This window comes from Argopecten irradians, chromosome 11, assembly GCF_041381155.1.
Source record: "Argopecten irradians isolate NY chromosome 11, Ai_NY, whole genome shotgun sequence".
In the NCBI taxonomy this organism is placed as follows: domain Eukaryota; kingdom Metazoa; phylum Mollusca; class Bivalvia; order Pectinida; family Pectinidae; genus Argopecten; species Argopecten irradians.
This window is the reverse complement of record NC_091144.1, coordinates 2372991-2397884: the sequence shown is the minus strand read 5'-3', so window position 1 is coordinate 2397884 and position 24894 is coordinate 2372991. Positions and strand designations below refer to the sequence as shown.

The 24894-nt window shown below is 35.9% G+C and overlaps 2 protein-coding genes across 2 annotated transcripts in view; one reads left to right on the top strand and one right to left on the bottom strand.

Annotated features, from left to right (window-relative positions):
* LOC138335667 (exportin-7-like) overlaps window positions 1-19560 on the bottom strand; it is a 33536-nt gene extending 13976 nt beyond the window's left edge. The window contains exons 1-18 of the mRNA XM_069284829.1: window positions 19499-19560; window positions 17714-17860; window positions 16527-16620; window positions 16132-16202; window positions 15878-15973; window positions 15444-15521; window positions 7525-7674; window positions 6787-6913; window positions 5889-6082; window positions 5475-5621; window positions 4874-5049; window positions 4317-4374; window positions 3448-3580; window positions 2981-3086; window positions 2632-2770; window positions 2375-2448; window positions 1747-1946; window positions 1271-1278 (exon numbers count right to left, since the gene is read on the bottom strand). Coding sequence (XP_069140930.1) covers window positions 1271-1278; window positions 1747-1946; window positions 2375-2448; window positions 2632-2770; window positions 2981-3086; window positions 3448-3580; window positions 4317-4374; window positions 4874-5049; window positions 5475-5621; window positions 5889-6082; window positions 6787-6913; window positions 7525-7674; window positions 15444-15521; window positions 15878-15973; window positions 16132-16202; window positions 16527-16620; window positions 17714-17860; window positions 19499-19513 — 2013 coding nt within the window. The 5' untranslated portion in view covers window positions 19514-19560. The remainder of the gene's footprint in view (window positions 1-1270; window positions 1279-1746; window positions 1947-2374; window positions 2449-2631; window positions 2771-2980; window positions 3087-3447; window positions 3581-4316; window positions 4375-4873; window positions 5050-5474; window positions 5622-5888; window positions 6083-6786; window positions 6914-7524; window positions 7675-15443; window positions 15522-15877; window positions 15974-16131; window positions 16203-16526; window positions 16621-17713; window positions 17861-19498) is intronic.
* A 2485-nt stretch (window positions 19561-22045) lies between these two features.
* LOC138335621 (uncharacterized) lies at window positions 22046-23698 on the top strand. Its single transcript, XM_069284789.1, has 4 exons — window positions 22046-22201; window positions 22451-22538; window positions 22875-22984; window positions 23133-23698. Exons 1-4 carry the CDS (start codon window positions 22152-22154, stop codon window positions 23407-23409), a joined length of 525 nt encoding a protein of 174 aa, XP_069140890.1. The 5' UTR covers window positions 22046-22151; the 3' UTR covers window positions 23410-23698.
* The last annotated feature ends 1196 nt before the right edge of the window (window positions 23699-24894 follow it).

Genomic DNA, 24894 nt, shown 5'->3' with positions numbered 1-24894 from the left:
TTGTAGCAGGTTATTTTCATGTAGATAATTAGTAACAAAACCACAAGTACAAAAGATTTATGTGCAAACTGTTGTAGCAGGTTATTTTCATGTAGATAATTAGTAACAAAACCACAAGTACAAAAGATTTATGTGCAAACTGTTGTAGCAGGTTATTTTCATGTAGATAATTAGTAACAAAACCACAAGTACAAAAGATTTATGTTCAAACTGCGGTAGCAGGTTATTTTCATGTAGATAATTAGTAACAAAACCACAAGTACAAAAGATTTATGTTCAAACTGTTGTAGCAGGTTATTTTCATGTAGATAATTAGTAACAAAACCACAAGTATAAAAGATTTATGTGCAAACTGTTGTAGCAGGTTATTTTCATGTAGATAATTAGTAACAAAACCACAAGTATAAAAGATTTATGTGCAAACTGTTGTAGCAGGTTATTTTCATGTAGATAATTAGTAACAAAACCACAAGTATAAAAGATTTATGTGCAAACTGTTGTAGCAGGTTATTTTCATGTAGATAATTAGTAACAAAACCACAAGTATAAAAGATTTATGTGCAAACTGTTGAGCAGTTTTTATGTAGCAAACACAGTTGTTATTTTCATGTAGATAATTTGTAACAAAACCACAAGTACAAAAGATTTATGTTCAAAACTGCGGTAGCAGGTTATTTTCATGTAGATGATTAGTAACAAAACCACAAGTTGTAGCAGGTTATTTTCATGTAGATAATTAGTAACAAAACCACAAGTACAAAAGGTTTATGTTCAAACTGCGGTAGCAGGTTATTTTCATGTAGATAATTAGTAACAAAACCACAAGTACAAAAGATTTATGTTCAAACTGCGGTAGCAGGTTATTTTCATGTAGATAATTAGTAACAAAACCACAAGTATAAAAGGTTTATGTTCAAACTGCGGTAGCAGGTTATTTTCATGTAGATAATTAGTAACAAAACCACAAGTACAAAAGATTTATGTTCAAACTGCGGTAGCAGGTTATTTTCATGTAGATAATTAGTAACAAAACCACAAGTACAAAAGATTTATGTTCAAACTGTTGTAGCAGGTTATTTTCATGTAGATAATTAGTAACAAAACCACAAGTATAAAAGGTTTTATGTTCAAACTGCGGTAGCAGGTTATTTTCATGTAGATACTATTTTCCATAGTTTATTGACTTTTGACAGTGAAATTTTAAATCCTACTAAAATCAATATTTATTGATTGGATTATAATTATATATTATTTTTAGTTTCTGTCCTACATAAATAACTAGCAATAGAATACATTTTGAACTCAAATAATAATAACTCTTTTTATCTAAGACATTGCCATTTATAGGATGTAATTTTTGCTAAAGACTCGGTTTCATTAATGAAGCCAATTTATCAATAGCAGGTTTAACTACAAAGTCTATACATTAGGTTAATTTATGCTTTAGAAGCAAGTCTACAACATGACCTGGACAGCGTCCAGCTTGACCAGTAGGTATGACAGCATACTGGACTTACTGTGTGGTTATTTAACATGAACTGGACAGCGTCTAGCTTGACCAGTAGGTATGACAGCATATTAGACTTACTGTGTGGTTATTTAACATGAACTGGACAGCGTCTAGCTTGACCAGTAGGTATGACAGCATATTGGACTTACTGTGTGGTTATTTAACATGAACTGGACAGCGTCCAGCTTGACCAGTAGATAAGACAGCATAATGGACTTACTGTGTGGTTATTTAACATGAACTGGACAGCTTCCAGCTTGACCAGTAGTTATGAGAGTATATTGGACTTACAGTGTGATTATTTAACATGAACTGGACAGCTTCCAGCTTGACCAGTTTCCTAACACTGCTGTAGCCGACTGAAAGGTCACTGAGAAGCTGTAGAGTACGAGAGATGATCTGTTCACTCCGGGCCCAATACTTCAGGTTTGTGATTCTGTTGGGATAAAAGACCAAATTAAAACATACTGACATGGCCCATATCACTCATATTCTGTCAAAATTACAGATTGTAACTTCCTCTAAGGAGGAGCATGTCATATACATCCTTTTGATTGTTCAAGATAATAGACTTTATAGGACTCTAGTGACCTTATCCTGTATTTGCAAAGTACAGAATTATTTGTTCTTGCATGCAGGTATGTTTGTCAGAGTTTTGTGAGCAAAACATTATATTTTTTCAGAGAAAAAAAGACATAATTTTCACCCACAAAATAATTGTCACACACATGACAGTGATACCTTCCCGGAAGGGAGACAATTTTGTAATATTCAGATTATTTTGTAGACCTTAATCACTTGTTTTCACTGTAAATCCCATTTTGTCAGTACACTTATTAGTATGAGTGATATGACCATACTTACATTTTACCAACAAAAACACTCAGTACCATGGACTCGTCATTTAATCCCAGCACCTCGGACAGACGACGATAGACCTGTCAAAAGTCAAATTTGTTTCTTCAGGCCAAGTAACAAGACATATCTGTCAAACATAAATACCCTTGCCTCGATGTATCATAGCGGGAAATGAAGGGATGAAATGTAAAGGACTGGATGGACATCAAGTATATCCTTGAAGTTTTATTGTATTTGTTATAGAATGTAGACAAATGACTTACTTTGGACATCTTATGGACCTGGTCCCCAACATAGATTTTTCTAAATTGTTCGAAGAAACTGAGAATGGCCAGGTCTAATTTCTCACAACCTCCTTGTGCAGCTATCCGACTGTCAGTTAAATTCATTAACTGTAACACCCTGAAGACAGAAAGTTAACCAAGCTATAAATAGGTATCACAATACACTCCGATCAGTATAAAAACAATCAGATAGTCATTTAGCTTTATTTGATTTGATAGTTTTACCTCCATTAAACTGGAGTTGTTTAAGGATATGCCAGGTTTTAATAGTCAGATCAAGTTAATTTTAAGATAGATCAGTTTATATTCTGTACTTTGTTTACTTTACCTGCAGGCCAACTCCCCATCCATTGCATCGTGTTCATCTGTGCTAGCAAACGACACGCGTCCCCCTATCACAGACCCTATGATGTAGACCAGCCATGAAAGTCGCCCTGTAGCAATATAAACGATACAACATTCATGCACTTGAACAAAGTTTAATTAACTTTTTTAAGCTAGAACTGTAGCCAGAGTGGCCGACTAATACCCCTGCTGCACAAATTAAGTAATACCTTCATTAATAGCGGACATTGCAGAACCCAATATAGTTTACTCAACTCCCCTTGATGTCAGGGTTCTGTGTACCAAATTTTATCAAAATCTGTCAGGTTGTTTAGGAGGAGTTTGCCTGACAAAGTTGTGTCTACAGACAGACTTAAATGTATCTAGATCCCAGTGATCTTAAAGTCAAGGTCTTTAACACAGACTGACTCTACAACTGCCGAGATACTTTGTAATTATGACTTTACGAACCTTCTTGTATGGATATTTCCGCCCCCTGTCCCTGTGATGCAATGAGTTCCTGGTATCTTTGGGCGGCTTCATCAAACAGCTGAACCAGCAGCGCACATGTCTTTTCATACTCACATCGCCCAATGGTTGATAACTAGAAATACAGATTAGATAGTTACAGATCTGTTGATAATGGAATTCTTCTCAGATTCTTTTATCTCAGTATTACCTGTCTGAAAATAATATACTTCCAACAATAAGCTTTTTATATTTACTATTGAGGACTTTTTGAAAACATACAAACACTAGCCAATAAATTGATTTTAATACAAACACTAGCCAATAAATTGATAATATCAATTAGTATGATATGGAACTTATTCAACATTTGTCAGTAATTTGTGGAACAAATTCCATGTCCAACAACTACTCGCTGTGTAACCTCTATTTTTATCACATAACCCACCTGATATCCAGTGATTTCGCCTGTGAGATATTTTTCGAATGTCACTAGTGTAATATAACCTGGAGCGATTTTCATTGGCTGGAAATTCATTGTGATGTCAGACAGAAACAATAAAATGATGTCAGGAAAAATAACGTGACGTCAGGATTACGATGATGGTGGGACAATGGCGGTCTCTGCTGGATTTTCGCAAAACATTTTGACGTGAAATTCTTTGTTATGTAGGTATTTGTAGATATGTGATAAAAAGTATCTTAAATGTGTTTATTTCAGATGAGATTTTATGAAACTCGTCTCCAAGTTTTAATTTTTGCTCGCTTCATAAAACCTCATATGAAATGAACACTCATGTAAGATCCTATATGACTAGCTAATTGGTGTAGTGTGTAACCTCTATCTATCTGACTAGCTAATTGCAACAAACCTGTTCTAACTGCTGCATCACCATCCCTGTATCGTCCAGTGGGTCCTCTAGTCCATCTCTGAAACACAGACCATGTCAGCTTATACACATATCTTACATCGGTAGGCAGATTCCTATTTATATCCACAAACCTTAACAAAAACACCTTTTGATTTCTGAAATGTTTCTCTTCAAGAATTTCCATGAGTTCCAAACATTATTAGCTTTTTATTAATTAAATGCTACACTTACATAATTTTTTTTTATTTCATACAGACAAATTGAATGTTTATTCCTATAATGTGGGTTGTCTTATTTATCATGCAGTAGTTGACTCTCACTGATCTTTATGATTGTATCGAATCTTCCATTTTCTTCATGTCCAAAATAATTTTATTAACTCTTTGCATAGTTGCACAATTTATTTCCTATCCTTTCTCCATATCTATTTTCCTTCTGTGTATAAAGTCTTTAAGTTAATTAAGTACAGAATCTAAATTTCTATCTAGAATCTAGACTTATTGCACTCAAGAAATTAACATAGAACGAAATACACTAATTAATATTCTATAACGTACTTGAGGACGACTGTGACGGACTCGAGACGAGACATGGTATAGGCTTTGAGGACCTCTGGTGTGTACGTCTCCAGGAGATGTGGCTCAGTAGCTTTCACGTATGGTACTGACGCTACCATTCTCTGCCAAAGGCTCAACAGGTAGTGCACACTGTTTGGGGCAAACTGCCACATTTGCTACGAAACCAAAATGCTTTCAAATTACAAACAAAATTACATAAAGACAAATTAAAAACATTTCACACAGATACATGCCAGAAAAAACATTAGGGAGACTACAGACTTGGTTTACTATGCTTTTATTCAATGATTGAAAGGACAACAAAGTTCCATGATATCTTTATATGTATTGTCAGGCAAAGATATGGATACAACATATATATACTATCTTTCAAAAGTTCTTGTAACATATGTTTTCTCGTTAAAAAACTAAACACAGGGTTTCAACAACTGTAGTAAGGCCTTCTCCATTAATATTTAAGAGGAACAAGATTACAAGAAATATTTTTTGTCCTTAAATTCCATTATCGTGGTACAAACTTTGAAGATATCATTACAGGATTTATACCAACAAAATATATCTCCTCCAGATATACACTTACTCTGAGACTGGTCACGGTAAACTCAGCTATCATTTTAATGACTTCTGGGTAGTTGTCTACCTTGACCAGCTCTCCCAACTGGTAGTTGGACTTCAGCCGAGCCAATAGGCGACAGAACTCATGGTAATTACTCGGATCAGATAAACCCTAAAAAAGGTGTTAGTGATTATACTCACTTGTGATTTTGTTTTTATTCATCTATATAAATTACATTTGACTAAATTTAAAATGGAAATTTAACGCTTCAGTTTCTTTATTAAAGGCATATTTTTCAATGACGTAGATTTACATTTCATGGTTTTGAGCAATTCACTGTCACAAGTAATGTAATTTCTGATAATTGTTACCAAGTTAGCGAGATTAGTCAAGCTTAAAATTTACAGAATAGTTAGGTAAGATGTTTGTAAGTCATACCTGTGGATTTTCTAGAATGCTCCTCACGCCAACCACAATCTGATTTAGAAACTTGGCTCTCTCTGTGTTGTTAAACAACGAGCGTCGAACAGATGCGATCTGGACAAGGCAGGAGAGGGCCAGAGGAGATAGCGTCACCGGTAGTCCAGCATACAGGTCGAAAAACAGCTGCATGGTAGCAAAGTCTAGGAAAGCTGTACCAACACAATAATGATGTAATTACAACTAACAGTTGTAGGAATACAAAGTCTAGATAGACTTTACCAACACAACAATGATGTCATTACAACTAACAGTTGTAGGGATACAAAGTCTAGGGTACCAACACAACAATGATGTCATTACAACTAACAGTTGTAGGGATACAGAGTCTAGGGTACCAACACAACAATGATGTCATTACAACTAACAGTTGTAGGGATACAGAGTCTAGGGTACCAACACAACAATGATGTCATTACAACTAACAGTTGTAGGGATACAGAGTCTAGGGTACCAACACAACAATGATGTCATTACAACTAACAGTTGTAGGGATACAGAGGTATCTTCAATCTTTATCTAAAGGTTTTCAGCTCTCTTCATTTATTGAAACTGGAAATGTTTGCTTTCATTAAGGCTTCAAGTTGACAGAATCAAAAGTCAAACTACAAATTATGGTGTTGAATAATTGAGTCTATTAATAATGATAATTAAAATATACGGAATTAAGAAATATCAAAGGTCAAGTGAGAGCCCACACAATGTTACCTATCAGGAATCTTTATACTCAGATGTATGACTTTCTATCATTTAACATTCCAGTGTCCTAAATAGAATATCAGTCCCCAGACAGGGTTCTACATTTCTAAATTGACATTTTATTTGTATTTTTAGATCACATGGAATTAAACCTCACCTGATCTCCACGAAGTAGGGATCTGTACTGTACATAAATCATCTGAAGATTCATCTGTTGATGTGCCGATGAAGTCAAATGTTAAACAGTTGAGGGCCAGTCTAAGGGAATGCTGGATAAAACCATGCTACAAATATAACAATTCATCGAGGTTATTTATGTTGTGATGTATACATGGTTTGTTGAAGTTATATGCTGCAATCATCAGAAAGGTTCCTATCATTTTACTGTTGTTTATGTTAAAACAGAAGCTGACGCAGAGGGGTCTAGTTATATTAGCAAGTTAGTTGTGACGAACTTATTCTTCATGGTTGAATCAAAATGTATAGACGACAGGTTCTATTGTGTTGTAATTGTCTATTAAATAACAATTAATTATAGAAAGTTTTCTTCAACTGATTCATGATTTTGATGTTTGCTCTCTCTGTACCTGACCATTGTCTGAGAAATTCATGTTTTTGATGTTTACCGAACCCGACCATCGTCTGAGAAATTCATGTTTTTGATGTTTACTGAACCTAACCATTGTCTGAGAAATTCATGTTTTTGATGTTTACTGAACCTAACCATTGTCTGAGAAATTCATGTTTTTTATGTTTACTGTACCTGACCATCGTCTGAGAAATTCATATTTTTGATGTTTACTGAACCTGACCATCGTCTGAGAAATTCATATTTTTGATGTTTACTGAACCTGACCATCGTCTGAGAAATTCATATTTTTGATGTTTATTGTACCTGACTATCGTCTGAGAAATTCATGTTTTTGATGTTTCCCGCGGCAGTCTGTAATAAGGAGCAGGCCAGCTGGAAAATCTCGAACAGCTGGGTGTCGCGGAATGATGATGCAATCTTCCTGTGTTTGGTTAGGGATCTGCTAGCGTCAGCCTGTAGCGTAAACACATTATACATGTATAATTAAAATAGTTAGAAAATCATTCATATTCCTCATATACTCATTTACATATTACAGAGTATATCTGTCTATGCAGGTAGAAATTGATTGTAAAGTCATGGGTGGATACCTAGCAGCAAGAGAGGTAACTCTGTGACATGCAAAGACAGAATAGACAAAATATTTTGTTTCTTTGTACAGTTCTTGTGATGGGGACAGATTTGTGTATACTTCTCTAAAACTTTGTACAGTTCTTGTGATGGGGACAGATTTGTGTATACTTCTCTAAAACTTTGTACAGTTCTTGTGATGGGGACAGATTTGTGTATGCTTCTCTAAAACTTTGTACAGTTCTTGTGATGGGGACAGATTTGTGTATGCTTCTCTAAAACTTTGTACAGTTCTTGTGATGGGGACAGATTTGTGTATACTTCTCTAAAACTTTGTACAGTTCTTGTGATGGGGACAGATTTGTGTATGCTTCTCTAAAACTTTGTACAGTTCTTTTGATGGGGACAGATTTGTGTATACTTCTCTAAAACTTTGTACAGTTCTTGTGATGGGGACAGATTTGTGTATACTTCTCTAAAACTTTGTACAGTTCTTGTGATGGGGACAGATTTGTGTATGCTTCTCTAAAACTTTGTACAGTTCTTGTGATGGGGACAGATTTGTGTATACTTCTCTAAAACTTTGTACAGTTCTTGTGATGGGGACAGATTTGTGTATGCTTCCCTAAAACTTTGTACAGTTCTTGTGATGGGGACAGATTTGTGTATGCTTCTCTAAAACTTTGTACAGTTCTTTTGATGGGGACAGATTTGTGTATGCTTCTCTAAAACTTTGTACAGTTCTTGTGATGGGGACAGATTTGTGTATCCTTCTCTAAAACTTTGTACTGTTCTTGTGATGGGGACAGATTTGTGTATCCTTCTCTAAAACTTTGTACAGTTCTTGTGATGGGGACAGATTTGTGTATGCTTCTCTAAAACTTTGTACAGTTCTTGTGATGGGGACAGATTTGTGTATACTTCTCTAAAACTTTGTACAGTTCTTTTGATGGGGACAGATTTGTGTATGCTTCTCTAAAACTTTGTACAGTTCTTTTGATGGGGACAGATTTGTGTATACTTCTCTAAAACTTTGTACTGTTCTTGTGATGGGGACAGATTTGTGTATGCTTCTCTAAAACTTTGTACAGTTCTTGTGATGGGGACAGATTTGTGTATGCTTCTCTAAAACTTTGTACAGTTCTTTTGATGGGGACAGATTTGTGTATGCTTCTCTAAAACTTTGTACAGTTCTTTTGATGGGGACAGATTTGTGTATGCTTCTCTAAAACTTTGTACAGTTCTTGTGATGGGGACAGATTTGTGTATACTTCTCTAAAACTTTGTACAGTTCTTGTGATGGGGACAGATTTGTGTATGCTTCCCTAAAACTTTGTACAGTTCTTGTGATGGGGACAGATTTGTGTATGCTTCTCTAAAACTTTGTACAGTTCTTTTGATGGGGACAGATTTGTGTATGCTTCTCTAAAACTTTGTACAGTTCTTGTGATGGGGACAGATTTGTGTATCCTTCTCTAAAACTTTGTACTGTTCTTGTGATGGGGACAGATTTGTGTATCCTTCTCTAAAACTTTGTACAGTTCTTGTGATGGGGACAGATTTGTGTATGCTTCTCTAAAACTTTGTACAGTTCTTTTGATGGGGACAGATTTGTGTATGCTTCTCTAAAACTTTGTACAGTTCTTGTAATGGGGACAGATTTGTGTATACTTCTCTAAAACTTTGTACAGTTCTTGTGATGGGGACAGATTTGTGTATGCTTCCCTAAAACTTTGTACAGTTCTTGTGATGGGGACAGATTTGTGTATGCTTCTCTAAAACTTTGTACAGTTCTTTTGATGGGGACAGATTTGTGTATGCTTCTCTAAAACTTTGTACAGTTCTTGTGATGGGGACAGATTTGTGTATCCTTCTCTAAAACTTTGTACTGTTCTTGTGATGGGGACAGATTTGTGTATCCTTCTCTAAAACTTTGTACTGTTCTTGTGATGGGGACAGATTTGTGTATGCTTCTCTAAAACTTTGTACAGTTCTTGTGATGGGGACAGATTTGTGTATACTTCTCTAAAACTTTGTACAGTTCTTTTGATGGGGACAGATTTGTGTATGCTTCTCTAAAACTTTGTACAGTTCTTTTGATGGGGACAGATTTGTGTATACTTCTCTAAAACTTTGTACTGTTCTTGTGATGGGGACAGATTTGTGTATGCTTCTCTAAAACTTTGTACAGTTCTTGTGATGGGGACAGATTTGTGTATGCTTCTCTAAAACTTTGTACAGTTCTTTTGATGGGGACAGATTTGTGTATGCTTCTCTAAAACTTTGTACAGTTCTTTTGATGGGGACAGATTTGTGTATGCTTCTCTAAAACTTTGTACAGTTCTTGTGATGGGGACAGATTTGTGTATCCTTCTCTAAAACTTTGTACTGTTCTTGTGATGGGGACAGATTTGTGTATCCTTCTCTAAAACTTTGTACAGTTCTTGTGATGGGGACAGATTTGTGTATGCTTCTCTAAAACTTTGTACAGTTCTTGTGATGGGGACAGATTTGTGTATACTTCTCTAAAACTTTGTACAGTTCTTTTGATGGGGACAGATTTGTGTATGCTTCTCTAAAACTTTGTACAGTTCTTTTGATGGGGACAGATTTGTGTATACTTCTCTAAAACTTTGTACTGTTCTTGTGATGGGGACAGATTTGTGTATACTTCTCTACAACTTTGTACTGTTCTTGTGATGGGGACAGATTTGTGTATGCTTCTCTAAAACTTTGTACAGTTCTTTTGATGGGGACAGATTTGTGTATGCTTCTCTAAAACTTTGTACAGTTCTTTTGATGGGGACAGATTTGTGTATGCTTCTCTAAAACTTTGTACAGTTCTTGTGATGGGGACAGATTTGTGTATGCTTCTCTAAAACTTTGTACAGTTCTTGTGATGGGGACAGATTTGTGTATGCTTCTCTAAAACTTTGTACAGTTCTTGTGATGGGGACAGATTTGTGTATGCTTCTCTAAAACTTTGTACAGTTCTTTTGATGGGGACAGATTTGTGTATGCTTCTCTAAAACTTTGTACAGTTCTTGTGATGGGGACAGATTTGTGTATCCTTCTCTAAAACTTTGTACAGTTCTTGTGATGGGGACAGATTTGTGTATCCTTCTCTAAAACTTTGTACAGTTCTTTGTGATGGGGACAGATTTGTGTATGCTTCTCTAAAACTTTGTACAGTTCTTGTGATGGGGACAGATTTGTGTATGCTTCTCTAAAACTTTGTACAGTTCTTGTGATGGGGACAGATTTGTGTATGCTTCTCTAAAACTTTGTACAGTTCTTGTGATGGGGGACAGATTTGTGTATGCTTCTCTAAAACTTTGTACAGTTCTTTTGATGGGGACAGATTTGTGTATGCTTCTCTAAAACTTTGTACAGTTCTTGTGATGGGGACAGATTTGTGTATGCTTCTCTAAAACTTTGTACAGTTCTTGTGATGGGGACAGATTTGTGTATGCTTCTCTAAAACTTTGTACAGTTCTTGTGATGGGGACAGATTTGTGTATGCTTCTCTAAAACTTTGTACAGTTCTTTTGATGGGGACAGATTTGTGTATGCTTCTCTAAAACTTTGTACAGTTCTTGTGATGGGGACAGATTTGTGTATGCTTCTCTAAAACTTTGTACTGTTCTTGTGATGGGGACAGATTTGTGTATCCTTCTCTAAAACTTTGTACAGTTCTTGTGATGGGGACAGATTTGTGTATGCTTCTCTAAAACTTTGTACAGTTCTTGTGATGGGGACAGATTTGTGTATACTTCTCTAAAACTTTGTACAGTTCTTTTGATGGGGACAGATTTGTGTATGCTTCTCTAAAACTTTGTACAGTTCTTTTGATGGGGACAGATTTGTGTATACTTCTCTAAAACTTTGTACTGTTCTTGTGATGGGGACAGATTTGTGTATGCTTCTCTAAAACTTTGTACAGTTCTTGTGATGGGGACAGATTTGTGTATGCTTCTCTAAAACTTTGTACAGTTCTTTTGATGGGGACAGATTTGTGTATGCTTCTCTAAAACTTTGTACAGTTCTTGTGATGGGGACAGATTTGTGTATGCTTCTCTAAAACTTTGTACAGTTCTTGTGATGGGGACAGATTTGTGTATGCTTCTCTAAAACTTTGTACAGTTCTTGTGATGGGGACAGATTTGTGTATACTTCTCTAAAACTTTGTACAGTTCTTGTGATGGGGACAGATTTGTGTATGCTTCTCTAAAACTTTGTACAGTTCTTGTGATGGGGACAGATTTGTGTATGCTTCTCTAAAACTTTGTACAGTTCTTTGATGGGGACAGATTTGTGTATGCTTCTCTAAAACTTTGTACAGTTCTTTTGATGGGGACAGATTTGTGTATGCTTCTCTAAAACTTTGTACAGTTCTTGTGATGGGGACAGATTTGTGTATACTTCTCTAAAACTTTGTACTGTTCTTGTGATGGGGACATTTGTGTATGCTTCTCTAAAACTTTGTACAGTTCTTGTGATGGGGACAGATTTGTGTATGCTTCTCTAAAACTTTGTACAGTTCTTGTGATGGGGACAGATTTGTGTATGCTTCTCTAAAACTTTGTACAGTTCTTGTAATGGGGACAGATTTGTGTATACTTCTCTAAAACTTTGTACAGTTCTTGTGATGGGGACAGATTTGTGTATGCTTCTCTAAAACTTTGTACAGTTCTTTTGATGGGGACAGATTTGTGTATGCTTCTCTAAAACTTTGTACAGTTCTTTTGATGGGGACAGATTTGTGTATGCTTCTCTAAAACTTTGTACAGTTCTTGTGATGGGGACAGATTTGTGTATGCTTCTCTAAAACTTTGTACAGTTCTTGTGATGGGGACAGATTTGTGTATGCTTCTCTAAAACTTTGTACAGTTCTTGTGATGGGGACAGATTTGTGTATCCTTCTCTAAAACTTTGTACAGTTCTTGTGATGGGGACAGATTTGTGTATGCTTCTCTAAAACTTTGTACTGTTCTTGTGATGGGGACAGATTTGTGTATGCTTCTCTAAAACTTTGTACAGTTCTTGTGATGGGGACAGATTTGTGTATGCTTCTCTAAAACTTTGTACAGTTCTTTTGATGGGGACAGATTTGTGTATGCTTCTCTAAAACTTTGTACAGTTCTTGTGATGGGGACAGATTTGTGTATGCTTCTCTAAAACTTTGTACAGTTCTTGTGATGGGGACAGATTTGTGTATGCTTCTCTAAAACTTTGTACAGTTCTTGTGATGGGGACAGATTTGTGTATGCTTCTCTAAAACTTTGTACAGTTCTTGTGATGGGGACAGATTTGTGTATGCTTCTCTAAAACTTTGTACAGTTCTTGTGATGGGGACAGATTTGTGTATACTTCTCTAAAACTTTGTACAGTTCTTGTGATGGGGACAGATTTGTGTATACTTGTGTATGCTTCTCTAAAACTTTGTACAGTTCTTGTGATGGGGACAGATTTGTGTATTCTTCTCTAAAACTTTGTACTGTTCTTGTGATGGGGACAGATTTGTGTATTCTTCTCTAAAACTTTGTACAGTTCTTGTGATGGGGACAGATTTGTGTATTCTTCTCTAAAACTTTGTACAGTTCTTGTGATGGGGACAGATTTGTGTATGCTTCTCTAAAACTTTGTACAGTTCTTGTGATGGGGACAGATTTGTGTATACTTCTCTAAAACTTTGTACAGTTCTTGTGATGGGGACAGATTTGTGTATGCTTCTCTAAAACTTTGCATCATTATATTGACTGTCAATCATAACATATCTGGACCAGAGACTAGATGATTACCCAGTAGTTATGTCTCAGTGGTTGGGTGGTGAGAAACCTCTCTGTCATCTTTAAAGGGCCAACATGTTGTAGTTAAAATCATAGGCGGCCGTCACCATGAGGGGGGATCTATCTTATGACCATAATAATATCGACTTAATACAACAACACTCATACCCCCACCCCCTTGTATATTGCAACTGTGGTTAAAATGAGTGTCTAGGAGTCTCCACAGGTAAATAGAGAAGTGGTTAAAATGAGTGTCTAGGAGTCTCCACAGGTAAATAGAGAAGTGGTTAAAATGAGTGTCTAGGAGTCTCCACAGGTAAATAGAGAAGTGGTTAAAATGAGTGTCTAGGAGTCTCCACAGGTAAATAGAGAAGTGGTTAAAATGAGTGTCTAGGAGTCTCCACAGGTAAATAGAGAAGTGGTTAAAATGAGTGTCTAGGAGTCTCCACAGGTAAATAGAGAAGTGGTTAAAATGAGTGTCTAGGAGTCTCCACAGGTAAATAGAGAAGTGGTTAAAATGAGTGTCTAGGAGTCTCCACAGGTAAATAGAGAAGTGGTTAAAATGAGTGTCTAGGAGTCTCCACAGGTAAATAGAGAAGTGGTTAAAATGAGTGTCTAGGAGTCTCCACAGGTAAATAGAGAAGTGGTTAAAATGAGTGTCTAGGAGTCTCCACAGGTAAATAGAGAAGTGGTTAAAATGAGTGTCTAGGAGTCTCCACAGGTAAATAGAGAAGTGGTTAAAATGAGTGTCTAGGAGTCTCCACAGGTAAATAGAGAAGTGGTTAAAATGAGTGTCTAGGAGTCTCCACAGGTAAATAGAGAAGTGGTTAAAATGAGTGTCTAGGAGTCTCCACAGGTAAATAGAGAAGTGGTTAAAATGAGTGTCTAGGAGTCTCCACAGGTAAATAGAGAAGTGGTTAAAATGAGTGTCTAGGAGTCTCCACAGGTAAATAGAGAAGTGGTTAAAATGAGTGTCTAGGAGTCTCCACAGGTAAATAGAGAAGTGGTTAAAATGAGTGTCTAGAAGTCTCCACAGGTAAAATAGAGAAGTGGTTAAAAATGAGTGTCTAGGAGTCTCCACAGGTAAATAGAGAAGTGGTTAAAATGAGTGTCTAGGAGTCTCCACAGGTAAATAGAGAAGTGGTTAAAATGAGTGTCTAGGAGTCTCCACAGGTAAATAGAGAAGTGGTTAAAATGAGTGTCTAGGAGTCTCCACAGGTAAATAGAGAAGTGGTTAAAATGAGTGTCTAGGAGTCTCCACAGGTAAATAGAGAAGTGGTTAAAATGAGTGTCTAGGAGTCTCCACAGGTAAATAGAGAAGTGGTTAAATGAGTGTCTAGGAGTCTCCACAGGTAAATAGAGAAGTGGTTAAAATGAGTGTCTAGGAGTCTCCACAGGTAAATAGAGAAGTGGTTAAAATGAGTGTCTAAGAGTCTCCACAGGTAAATAGAGAAGTGGTTAAAATGAGTGTCTAGGAGTCTCCACAGGTAAATAGAGAAGTGGTTAAAATGAGTGTCTAGAGTCTCCACAGGTAATAAGAGGGTTAAATGAGTGTCTAGATCTCCACAGGTAATAGAAGTGGTTAAATGAGAGGAGTCTCCACAGGTAATAGAGAAGTGGTTAAATGAGTGTCTAGAGTCTCCACAGGTAAATAGAGAAGTGGTTAAAATGAGTGTCTAGAAGTCTCCACAGGTAAATAGAGAAGTGGTTAAAATGAGTGTCTAGGAGTCTCCACAGGTAAATAGAGAAGTGGTTAAAATGAGTGTCTAGGAGTCTCCACAGGTAAATAGAGAAGTGGTTAAAATGAGTGTCTAGAAGTCTCCACAGGTAAATAGAGAAGTGTTGTAGGTCCTCGTGACTTACTTCGCTGACCTGGTTCATCTCACACACCAACTGTGACAGAAGTTGTACTCCAATCATCACATGCTGGGTAAAACCACTCTGGAAAAACAAGAAATATTTTCATCAGGTCCTTATCGTTAAAGATGGCACACAATAGGTTTTTATTAGTTTTTCCATAGTTAAGAAATAGTAAGTGATCACCATAAACCATAATTTTTAAAGATTTGAGTAATTGTTATTGTGAACAGTTATCCATACTGTTACTTATAATTGTGTCTCAAATTCAAATATTTGACGGAGAAGTCCTCGAAAATGAGCTAATATTTGATGGAGAAGCCCTCAGAAATTAGTTAAAAAAGTTGTAATCTTGTATCAGCGGCTAAATTCTTAGTATGAACATTAAAATGAAATCTTGTCACATAATCCCCAGAGAACTCCTTGTAAAATGAATTTACCTGTATGAATTTTGTGACATCATTGATCACATTTCTGAATGCATATTCTTCATCTTTCAGGTCAAACCATCCAAGCTTTGTGATTCTGGCAAATAGCTAGAAACAGAAAAAGCAAAGTATTATATTTTTGTCACCTCTTTTATTTCTGCATGAATACCATCAAAAATATGGCTTTAATTATTCGTTTATTGTTAGGTCAATATCTATAATTTAGATGTTATGATATCACCAAATTTTCATTGTAAGAACATTACCTGTACAAGGGCTTGTAACACATAGTGCACCAACTTTGGTCGTGTTCCCAAGTAGTTGAGGCCATAATTTCCTGAAAAAAAAAGAAAACAAAATCAAATGTTTAAATATACATTGAACCACATGACAGAAGTAATGCATTTTGTATGCCAATTAATAATTAATATTTTCCCGATGACAACTTTTTCCTGACAATAACATGGAAAATACTGAGCTAATAGTCATCTAAATATGGAAGATATATCAATAGGTAAAAATGCAAGAAGCATTCAGAAACTTTGAAGTGAAAGCTGATGTCAGCCAAAGTTGTCTTTTTTCTCTCTCCAGGTTTCCTGTATTGATATTTTTTGCGGTATTACACAGAAATTTGATGTGAGAAAAATGACTACAGACTTACTTATATCTATCCTTTGTTCTAAGGGTAAGGTGACGTTTGGGCGTGTCACAAGCTTGGTCAATGTTGTGGCTGCCAGTAGTTGTGCAAGAGGTGACTGGAAAAATGAACAAACATGCCAATGAATTGTATTTAATAAGTACTGACGAATGAATTCTTAAAGTTAATGAAAGTGAGAGGGAGAGACAAGCTAGATTTGATTAACCATTTGATTTCAGTTATCATTTATGATACGGGCTTGTTGCCATTGTATAAGCTCCTTAAGGATAAATCACTGTAGTGATCTAATTTGCAGCTGACAAATCACCAATTCATTACAAAAGACTTAAAGATCATCTAACTTCCTTGGCAAAAGTCATACAGAAATTAATTAGACATGGTGTCAGAGTAGCCATCTTCGATTTGGGATCAACCAAAGATGTAACAACACTTTGTCAAGATTTTATCAGGATCATTTCTGCCAAATCACACCGGTAGAAGTGTAGCAGTTTAACCGTGTTTTTAAGATGGCGGCTGTGGCGGCCATCCTGGATTTCGGATTGATTAAAAAATGACATCACTTGGTTGGGACTATTTCAGGATCATTTCATGCAAGTTTTAGCTAAATCGCACTGAAAAACTTGAGAAGAAGTTCAAAATGTGTTTTCAAGATGGCGGCTGTGGCGGCTATCTTGGATTTCGGATCGACCCGAAAATTAACAACACTAGGTCAGGACCATGTAAGGATTATTTCATGCAAGTTTCAACTAAATCTCACCGGTAGAACTTGAGAAGTTGTGATAAGTTAACACATGGTGGACGACAACGGATGAAACATTATGACTATAAAAAGATGGACGACATCTAGGTATGTTGTTAAAATTTTGTACCATTTATTGATTGCAGAAAAAACCTTGAGGCTCATCACTGTGATTATGGTAAAATATACATTGACAATATGGTCAAATATAGTCACCAGTTATTTATATGGGTCAAAATTTCCATGATTTCAAGTTAAAACAAGAAAATATTTCAGCAGATCTAAATTTTCACTATATGGCTTTCAGGTCATAAATGATTAAACCAATTCGCAATATATACTAATGAAATTTTCACGATTAAGCAATGCCCCATAGAATCACAAATTTGACCCGCAAAAATATCCAGCTTGTTGTAACCCTTGAGAACTTTTATCAAGACAAAACCCTTACATTCCCTCTTTCCAAAAGAAGCTGGCATTTGCTCAAACAATCTGGGGAGTCTGCAAATTCAACCAGAGCCTTCTCTGCGTCCGCTCGCAGGTTAGTGTTGTTGGTTTCATAAAACTGCTTACACAAGTTCTCCAGTTGCAGAAGCTCCTGAAAAATCAGATAATTTTTTCTGGTTTTTCTTTGTACAAATTTACAAGCATACCTCAATTATCAAACCAAGCAAATCTCTACAATACCATAAAAAGTTGATTGTTTATGAAATTTATCTTCAGTAAAAGAAATATGCACTATTTACATGTATGCAGAGAAAAAAATGTTCTTCAGTTTAATTTTGAAATGCCTTTGGATCAATATGACTGCAGAATTTAATTATGATACCAGCTAAACCTAGAAGTGAGAACTTAGGTTAATAGTTTAGTATTATTTTTTGTCTGTAAACAAATTAATGATTGATAAGAAATGAATCATAAATAATTGTCTTCCTTCCTCAGTTGTGTTTCTATGTTAAATATTGATCTTTATACACATATTATTTAACACAATAATGCATTATATACAATACACATAATTGATCTGAATGTTGAAGACATGTAATAATGAATTTCCTGTCATATTTATACTCTTTGACTTTTGATACTCATTGTTATTAACAGTTTGCATCCATTTTACATGTTTGCACTTCTACTGCCATCCAGGTATTTGAATAAAGACAGCTGTAGCTATATGACATTTTGTCACAGTTATATTATAGCAGGATCTTGAAACTGTAACAACCATTTCTGTACCACTGAAAATTGCAGCAGCATGATGAAGTTCAACAATTGAATGATTGTATTACATTTACACACTACTCTCGCCCTGTTGAATGATTGTATTACATTTACACACTACTCTCGCCCTGTTTCATGTTACTGTACCATATTTGACCAAATAAGTGCCCAGGGCATTTAAAAATTGGAAAAATGAAAAGATACTTAATAACATCAGATTATTACAAACCTACAGAGTTTTGGTCTTTATTTATGACCGTACCATTGAAGGCCACAAATACAGGAGGAGCGCATATAGGTACATGGGCACTTATTGGGTCTAATACCGTATTTGTTTTCTTTCATTTATTCCATAGTATTTTATTTCACTTTTGCTTGGTACATAAGTTTGATCGATAGTCTCTTTTGCTTCAGGAAGCTATCTAGAGAAAAAAATCATTTGCGAAAAGGTAGGCCTATTATTTCATTTATTTAATTCCCACAACTTAAAATATCGTAAGCAATGAAAGCATTTAAATGCATTAACTATCAAAACTTTGATAGCAGATCGATTAAGGTACGTCTTTTATTCACCAGTGCCTTATCAGCCAAATGAATTGTAACATTTAATCTACACAACAGAAAGTGCCGGCCATGGGGTGAAAATAAGGAATGATGTGATTGACCACAATGACAAACCAAACTTTGTACGAGGTTGAGGAGCGTGTACTTCTGTAAACTCTCTACATCTTTAGCAGAATATACAGGCTTTGGTATATCCCATCAAATGCATTCAGATTCGAAACATGAGCTTGAGAAACACAAATTTTGTACGGTAAACACAGTAAACAACATGCTCAAAACGACCGTTACTGCACGAATTATAATGTCGGCTCCTCGAGCATGATGCGTGTTGCGCGTTTGGATGTTATGAGTAAGGACGCATATTAATTAACTGTGGATGGCATGTGCAGTCAATGTGTTTAACATTTTCTATAATTCAGATTACAGCTACTGTTTTAAAGACGTTCCTCACCTGCTCTTCCGCCATTTTTGTTTTCCCCCCACTAACTTGAAACACCAACGCGCATGCGTAAATATCTCTACTTCTGAATGTTTGAAATGATGCGCTTAGATAATAAAGCGTCTAAAAGACACAAAAAAGGGCGAAAAGGAAGGTGCGTTCGATTGTACGCAACATGCAAAACGTTAATGTGACGTCATGTAGCTAAGACGCCGTTTTATCAGTGATTAGTTCTTAGTTTACATAGACTAAATACTACATAGTATTTCTTCGGTTACAGAAGTTACTTACTTTACACATAGATGATTTAATACTTTCTAAATCTCTGCCATTACCAACATTAAAAAGCTTCTTATTTTGTTTCAAGATAAAAATATATAAAATAATTAATTGCGTCCCGAAAAAAGTAATGGCATTATAGTCTACCATATATTGAATGAAGTGCTGGTTTCACATGCACCAAAATCATTCTATTTTTGATATCAGGAATTAGAAAACAATTTTCTATATCAGAAATTCTTATTCTGATATGGGAAATTATAATTCCGATATCAGTGATTAAAAGCAATTTCCGATATCAAAAATAAAATTTCCTCTACGGGAAATTCAATTTCCGATATCGGCAATAGAGTTTCCGACATTCCCCATATCGGAATTAGATAGAAATTCTGATATCGGTTATTCGGAATAAAAAGTAGTTTGGCTTGCTATATTTGCTGCGTTTATAAACAACACACGATATTCTGTGTAATTAATAATACCATGTTGATAAAAGATGGAACCTACAACGATATCTCGATTTAATTTTAATGTCCAAGTGTCAGTCTCAGACAATGTGTATCCAATCATATCCTACGTAGACACACCCCGTTAATATCTAAACAACGTAAAGTCAAATACAGGTATACTCTTCTTTACTTTGCTTTGAAAACAAGAACACACTATAAGATACTCACCAATTTTGTCGTGTACTATGGCCACCTGCTTGTCATGCTATTTTCAGATTGCTCCCAATATGGTAAAGACATTCACAACTACAGATCAAAGGGGGTCTACTTTCTGAAAAATAGCTCAAAAATCATGACGATAGTGGGTCCGCTATGTTGATTCCGACCGCTCTGAAAAAGGAAAATGCACAACTAGAGACATGCAATTTGAGACAGATGTTTCAATGCCTGCTGCAAAATGAAGTAACAAGTCTATTCCAATCAAGAATGCCGCCTGTTGACCATGTTTTCCAATATCGCTATCAGAATGCAATGTGTACAGCTAGGGACCATGTATATGTGACACTAGTTTGTTTAATGCGTTTTCATTGTTATAGTATGTTATGGTTAACCCTCTGAATCCCCTTGTCTAATATATGATAATAGTGGAGAATCAGTGCTGTTTTGCCTTCTGGGCACGGTGATAGTCAACTACTGCACGGTCTTTAGGACGACGGCAGGAAACATAAGACGACCCGCGTTATGAAAATTAACATTTTGTTTAATTTAACTAAATTGTTCAGAAGTGTAAGTGTGTAAGGCTAAGTGTGGTATTAACGGTACATTGATGATTATTGCGAATATAAAATTATTGATCTCGTTTTACATTCCTTTAAAAAAATCAAAAGCGGTTTGGAAAAGGCAGTGGGCCTTTAACAATGGCGGTTTACAATCTCTCCCAAAGTGGATATGCGTAACTATAAGAACCATATGGGGACCGATCGAATCTACATGAAACAGTCATTATTTTCTGAGAGAGTGCGACACCACTTAATCGCGTTTACGGACAGCCTGACGGAAAGCTATAAGTCCATAAACAATAAAAGATCTTGATTTTTAAAGCATTGAAATGCAAATTTATTCTTGCTACAATAGTTTCTTTGTTTACTTCTTCTGGTTTCGCTTTGAAAGCGTCGACGTTAGTTGAACATAGACATGTTGATGTTTCTGGTTTCGACTGATTTTGTCCATCTTCTACACAGACCAACTATTTGTACGATTACTATAAACGAAAAAGAAAACAAAAATAGATTTTATTTTTTATCAAGCTAAAAGGGCAAACTAATCGCGAACTAACTTGTCAAAATATGCACCATCGTTATGTTTTCGACCTTCGGAGACAGGTTCATTATTCGTCAAATCATCCGTCACTGTCTGGATTGTCTCCTATAATATGCTTTGTGTGGGTCAAGTAGGTGATGTGTCGCGTACCAAAACCAGGTCACTGTGACCTATTTGTTTTTACTTTGGATGCGGACCTCCAAAGATGGAGCCTCCTATAGCCTAATATGCTTTGTGTGGGTTAACTAGGTGATGCGTCGTGTCGCGTACCAAAACCAGGTCACTGTGACCATTTTGTTTTTACCTTGGATGTGGACCTCCGACGACGGAGTCCATATTGCCGAGACAGTGTGTTACGCACAAAAATAGGCCTAAAATTGACCTTTGACGTACAGGGAAAAAAACCGGTCAGAAGTTTCAATGTTTTGTTGTTTGCATGAAAATCAGAGTCGGAAAAAGCTACGCTGAAAGTTTAATTGTTTCATTGTGACGTCATTCAAGCCCTCTGCGCGCATTTTTAACAGCACGTGCATTCTTATGATGACGTCACATAACGTGCGTTTTACTGACGTTAGGAAAATAAATGTGGACGGAACTTTGACGATGTGAATCTAGTTATGGTGAAATCAATCGTTCAGAAAGGTTTAAGTGACGCTTGTGAACAGAGGTGAGATATAAAAATCTATGTATTGCTGATTACAGCTACTGTACTATTAAGGTTAAATGTGCGGGTATATTGTAAAACTTGTTCCTCGAATGAGACAGACAGTCGGATACTTTTCGTAGAGGCTACGACATTCCTTCTAACTGATATTATTATATTAAGCATTTTATATATTTACACAAGAAACTTGATATGGTATTTGTGAGGATATGGAACTGCATACTGTATTTAAAGTACTAGTATTCTATTTAGAACGACGATCACGGAGGAACCATTGTTGTCAGGCTGTACGTTAGCAAAGAGTCGACTGTCAAGGAGAGATCTACAACGTCATGAACGAGTAAGTCACGTGTTTAACACACCACCACGGCTTCGGAATGCTGGTTTGTGATGGCTACGGGGTAGTTTTGCGGTCGATATTTTAGCACATAAGGATTCGATAGCTAATTTTACGCGTTCTTTCTGAGTTATTTCAAATCATACCATATAATTCATATTAACTACATCATGTATCGAAGTTATGTCAATATTTATCACACACATTTATTTGTCCATTTACTTGATTCGAACTGTCGTTGAGCATTATTAACTTATAATAATAGGTAATTCTTCTGTGTTAGTAATAAAAACGGACATATCTATGAGAGATTATCTAGGGAGTGGTTTGTTTTTATAGAGGCAATCTTCAGAAGTCAGGAACAGAGTAAAAACGAGGAGACCGTTACCTGCAAACCACCAAAATTATGTATCGGAGGGAAATCCGTGTCCACAAAGTGACCTCACACTGTAAGTATGACCTTACATAGGCAAAAGGTTCTAAGAATTCGGTTTATAAATATCCTGGTAACGCTGCTAACAAATTACCTTTCATTCCATTCAACATATGTTCAAGACTAAAACTTCAAGGATGTCATTGCATTGGTTTTCAATACAGAGTACCGTCTGCAGTAGATGGACCAACAAAATGTCACCATGGTAACACTATTGGGGATCGTCATGACGACAGAAACAGCATCGTCCCAGACGAAGGAAAACAAGTCCTGGGGCACGGTAGCGCTGAACACTTCCAGACACAAAAGCGCAAGTCATTTGGTTCCTTTGAAATGGCCTACGACGTCAAGCGAGTTCACATTGGGGTCAAGGGCGTGGGCGGGTTCAAGGGCACAGGTTTCCATGGCGACTTCAATGAAGGAAAAGTTCACATGTATTGATCGTTCTATCAGGATAGACAATAGATGGTACGATTTTAGAGACATATTACTTTATACATTTACTTAGCGTTTTATATTTTATACTTGTTTTTCACGAAGTTGACATTATATGTATACATAAAGTTTTTTAAACTATCTCATGGGTAGAACATACAATATCGTATTTAGATAATTTTTTACAGTTTGAACATGTTATTAATATTGTTTTCTATATACATAGGTTTCTTGGATGCACATAAGAATGTTAATTCTCTTACTGAAATAAAGATTTTACTGTTTGTTAATGTTATTCTGGTGTTGAATGTCACTTTTAAGTTGTAGGACTTGCTCTCTATTTATGGATTAGCTTGAATAGATTTTTTTATGTTATGGAGGTCCCTATAGCCTGTAATATTTCTCATGTCCCTATGATTAGACTAATTCTCATGTCCCTGTGGTTAGAATAATTATTATGTCCTTGTTGTTAGAATCTGATTCTCAGGTCCATGTTTAGAATAATATCATGTTCATCTGGTAGGAAAATAATTCTCATATCCATGTGGTTAGAATAATTATCATGTCCCTGTGTTAAGAATTATTCTCAGGTCTCTGTGTTTAGAATAATTCTCATGTCATGTGTTTAGAATAATTCTCTGGTCCCTTTAGAAATTTTCAGGTTCCTGTCTTTCAAATAATTCTTGGGTCCCTGAGTTTAAAAGAATACCCATGTTACTGTGGTTAGAATAATTCTCAGGTCCCTGTGTTTAGAAATTTGCAGGTCCTTGTCTCTTGAATAATTTCATGTCCCTGAGTTTAAAATAATTCCAATGTTCCTGTGGTTAGAATAATAATCATGTCCCTGTGTTTAGAATAATTCTCAGGTCTCTGTGTTACGAATTATTCTCAGGTCCCTGTGTTTAGAATAATTCTCAGGTCCCTGTGTTTAGATATGTTCAGTTTCCTGTCTTTCAAATAATTCTTTGATCCCTGACTTTAAAATTACCCCCATGTTACTGTGGTTAGAATAATTCTCAGGTCCGTGTGTTTAGATCTGTTCAGGTTCCTGTCTTTCTAATAATTCTTAGGTCCCCAAGTTTAAAATAACCTCCATGTTACTGTGGTTAGAATAACTCTCAGATCCCTGTGTTTAGAAATTTTCAGGTCCTTGTTTCACGAATAATTTCAGGTCCCCAAGTTTAAAGTAATTCTCATGTCCATGTGGTTAGAATAATTCTCATGTCCCTGTGGTAAGAATATTCCTAGGTCCCTGTGTTTTAAAATAATTCTCAGGTCCTGTGGTTAGAATAAATAATTTTCATGTCCCTTTGGTAAGAATAATTCCTAGGTCCCTTTGGCAAGAATGTCCATTGGCTCCAATATTTCTTGCTTCCGGCTTTCCAAGTTTTCTATAGAGATACACTGTATTTTTATAGGCATAATAAAATTTAAATATCCATAGTTGATGAGCAGCTTGTCAGTTATATAGGCAATACTATAAGCATCCAT

What these genes read in the sequence shown, in the direction of transcription:
- LOC138335621 (XM_069284789.1), top strand. Translation starts at nt 22,152, where the DNA reads ATGGTGAAATCAATCGTTCAGAAAGGTTTAAGTGACGCTTGTGAACAG. An exon ending in ATCTACAACGTCATGAACGA is followed by an intron (nt 22,539 to 22,874) that starts GTAAGTCACGTG and finishes TTGTTTTTATAG; the next exon opens with AGGCAATCTTCAGAAGTCAG. An exon ending in CCACAAAGTGACCTCACACT is followed by an intron (nt 22,985 to 23,132) that starts GTAAGTATGACC and finishes TTTTCAATACAG; the next exon opens with AGTACCGTCTGCAGTAGATG.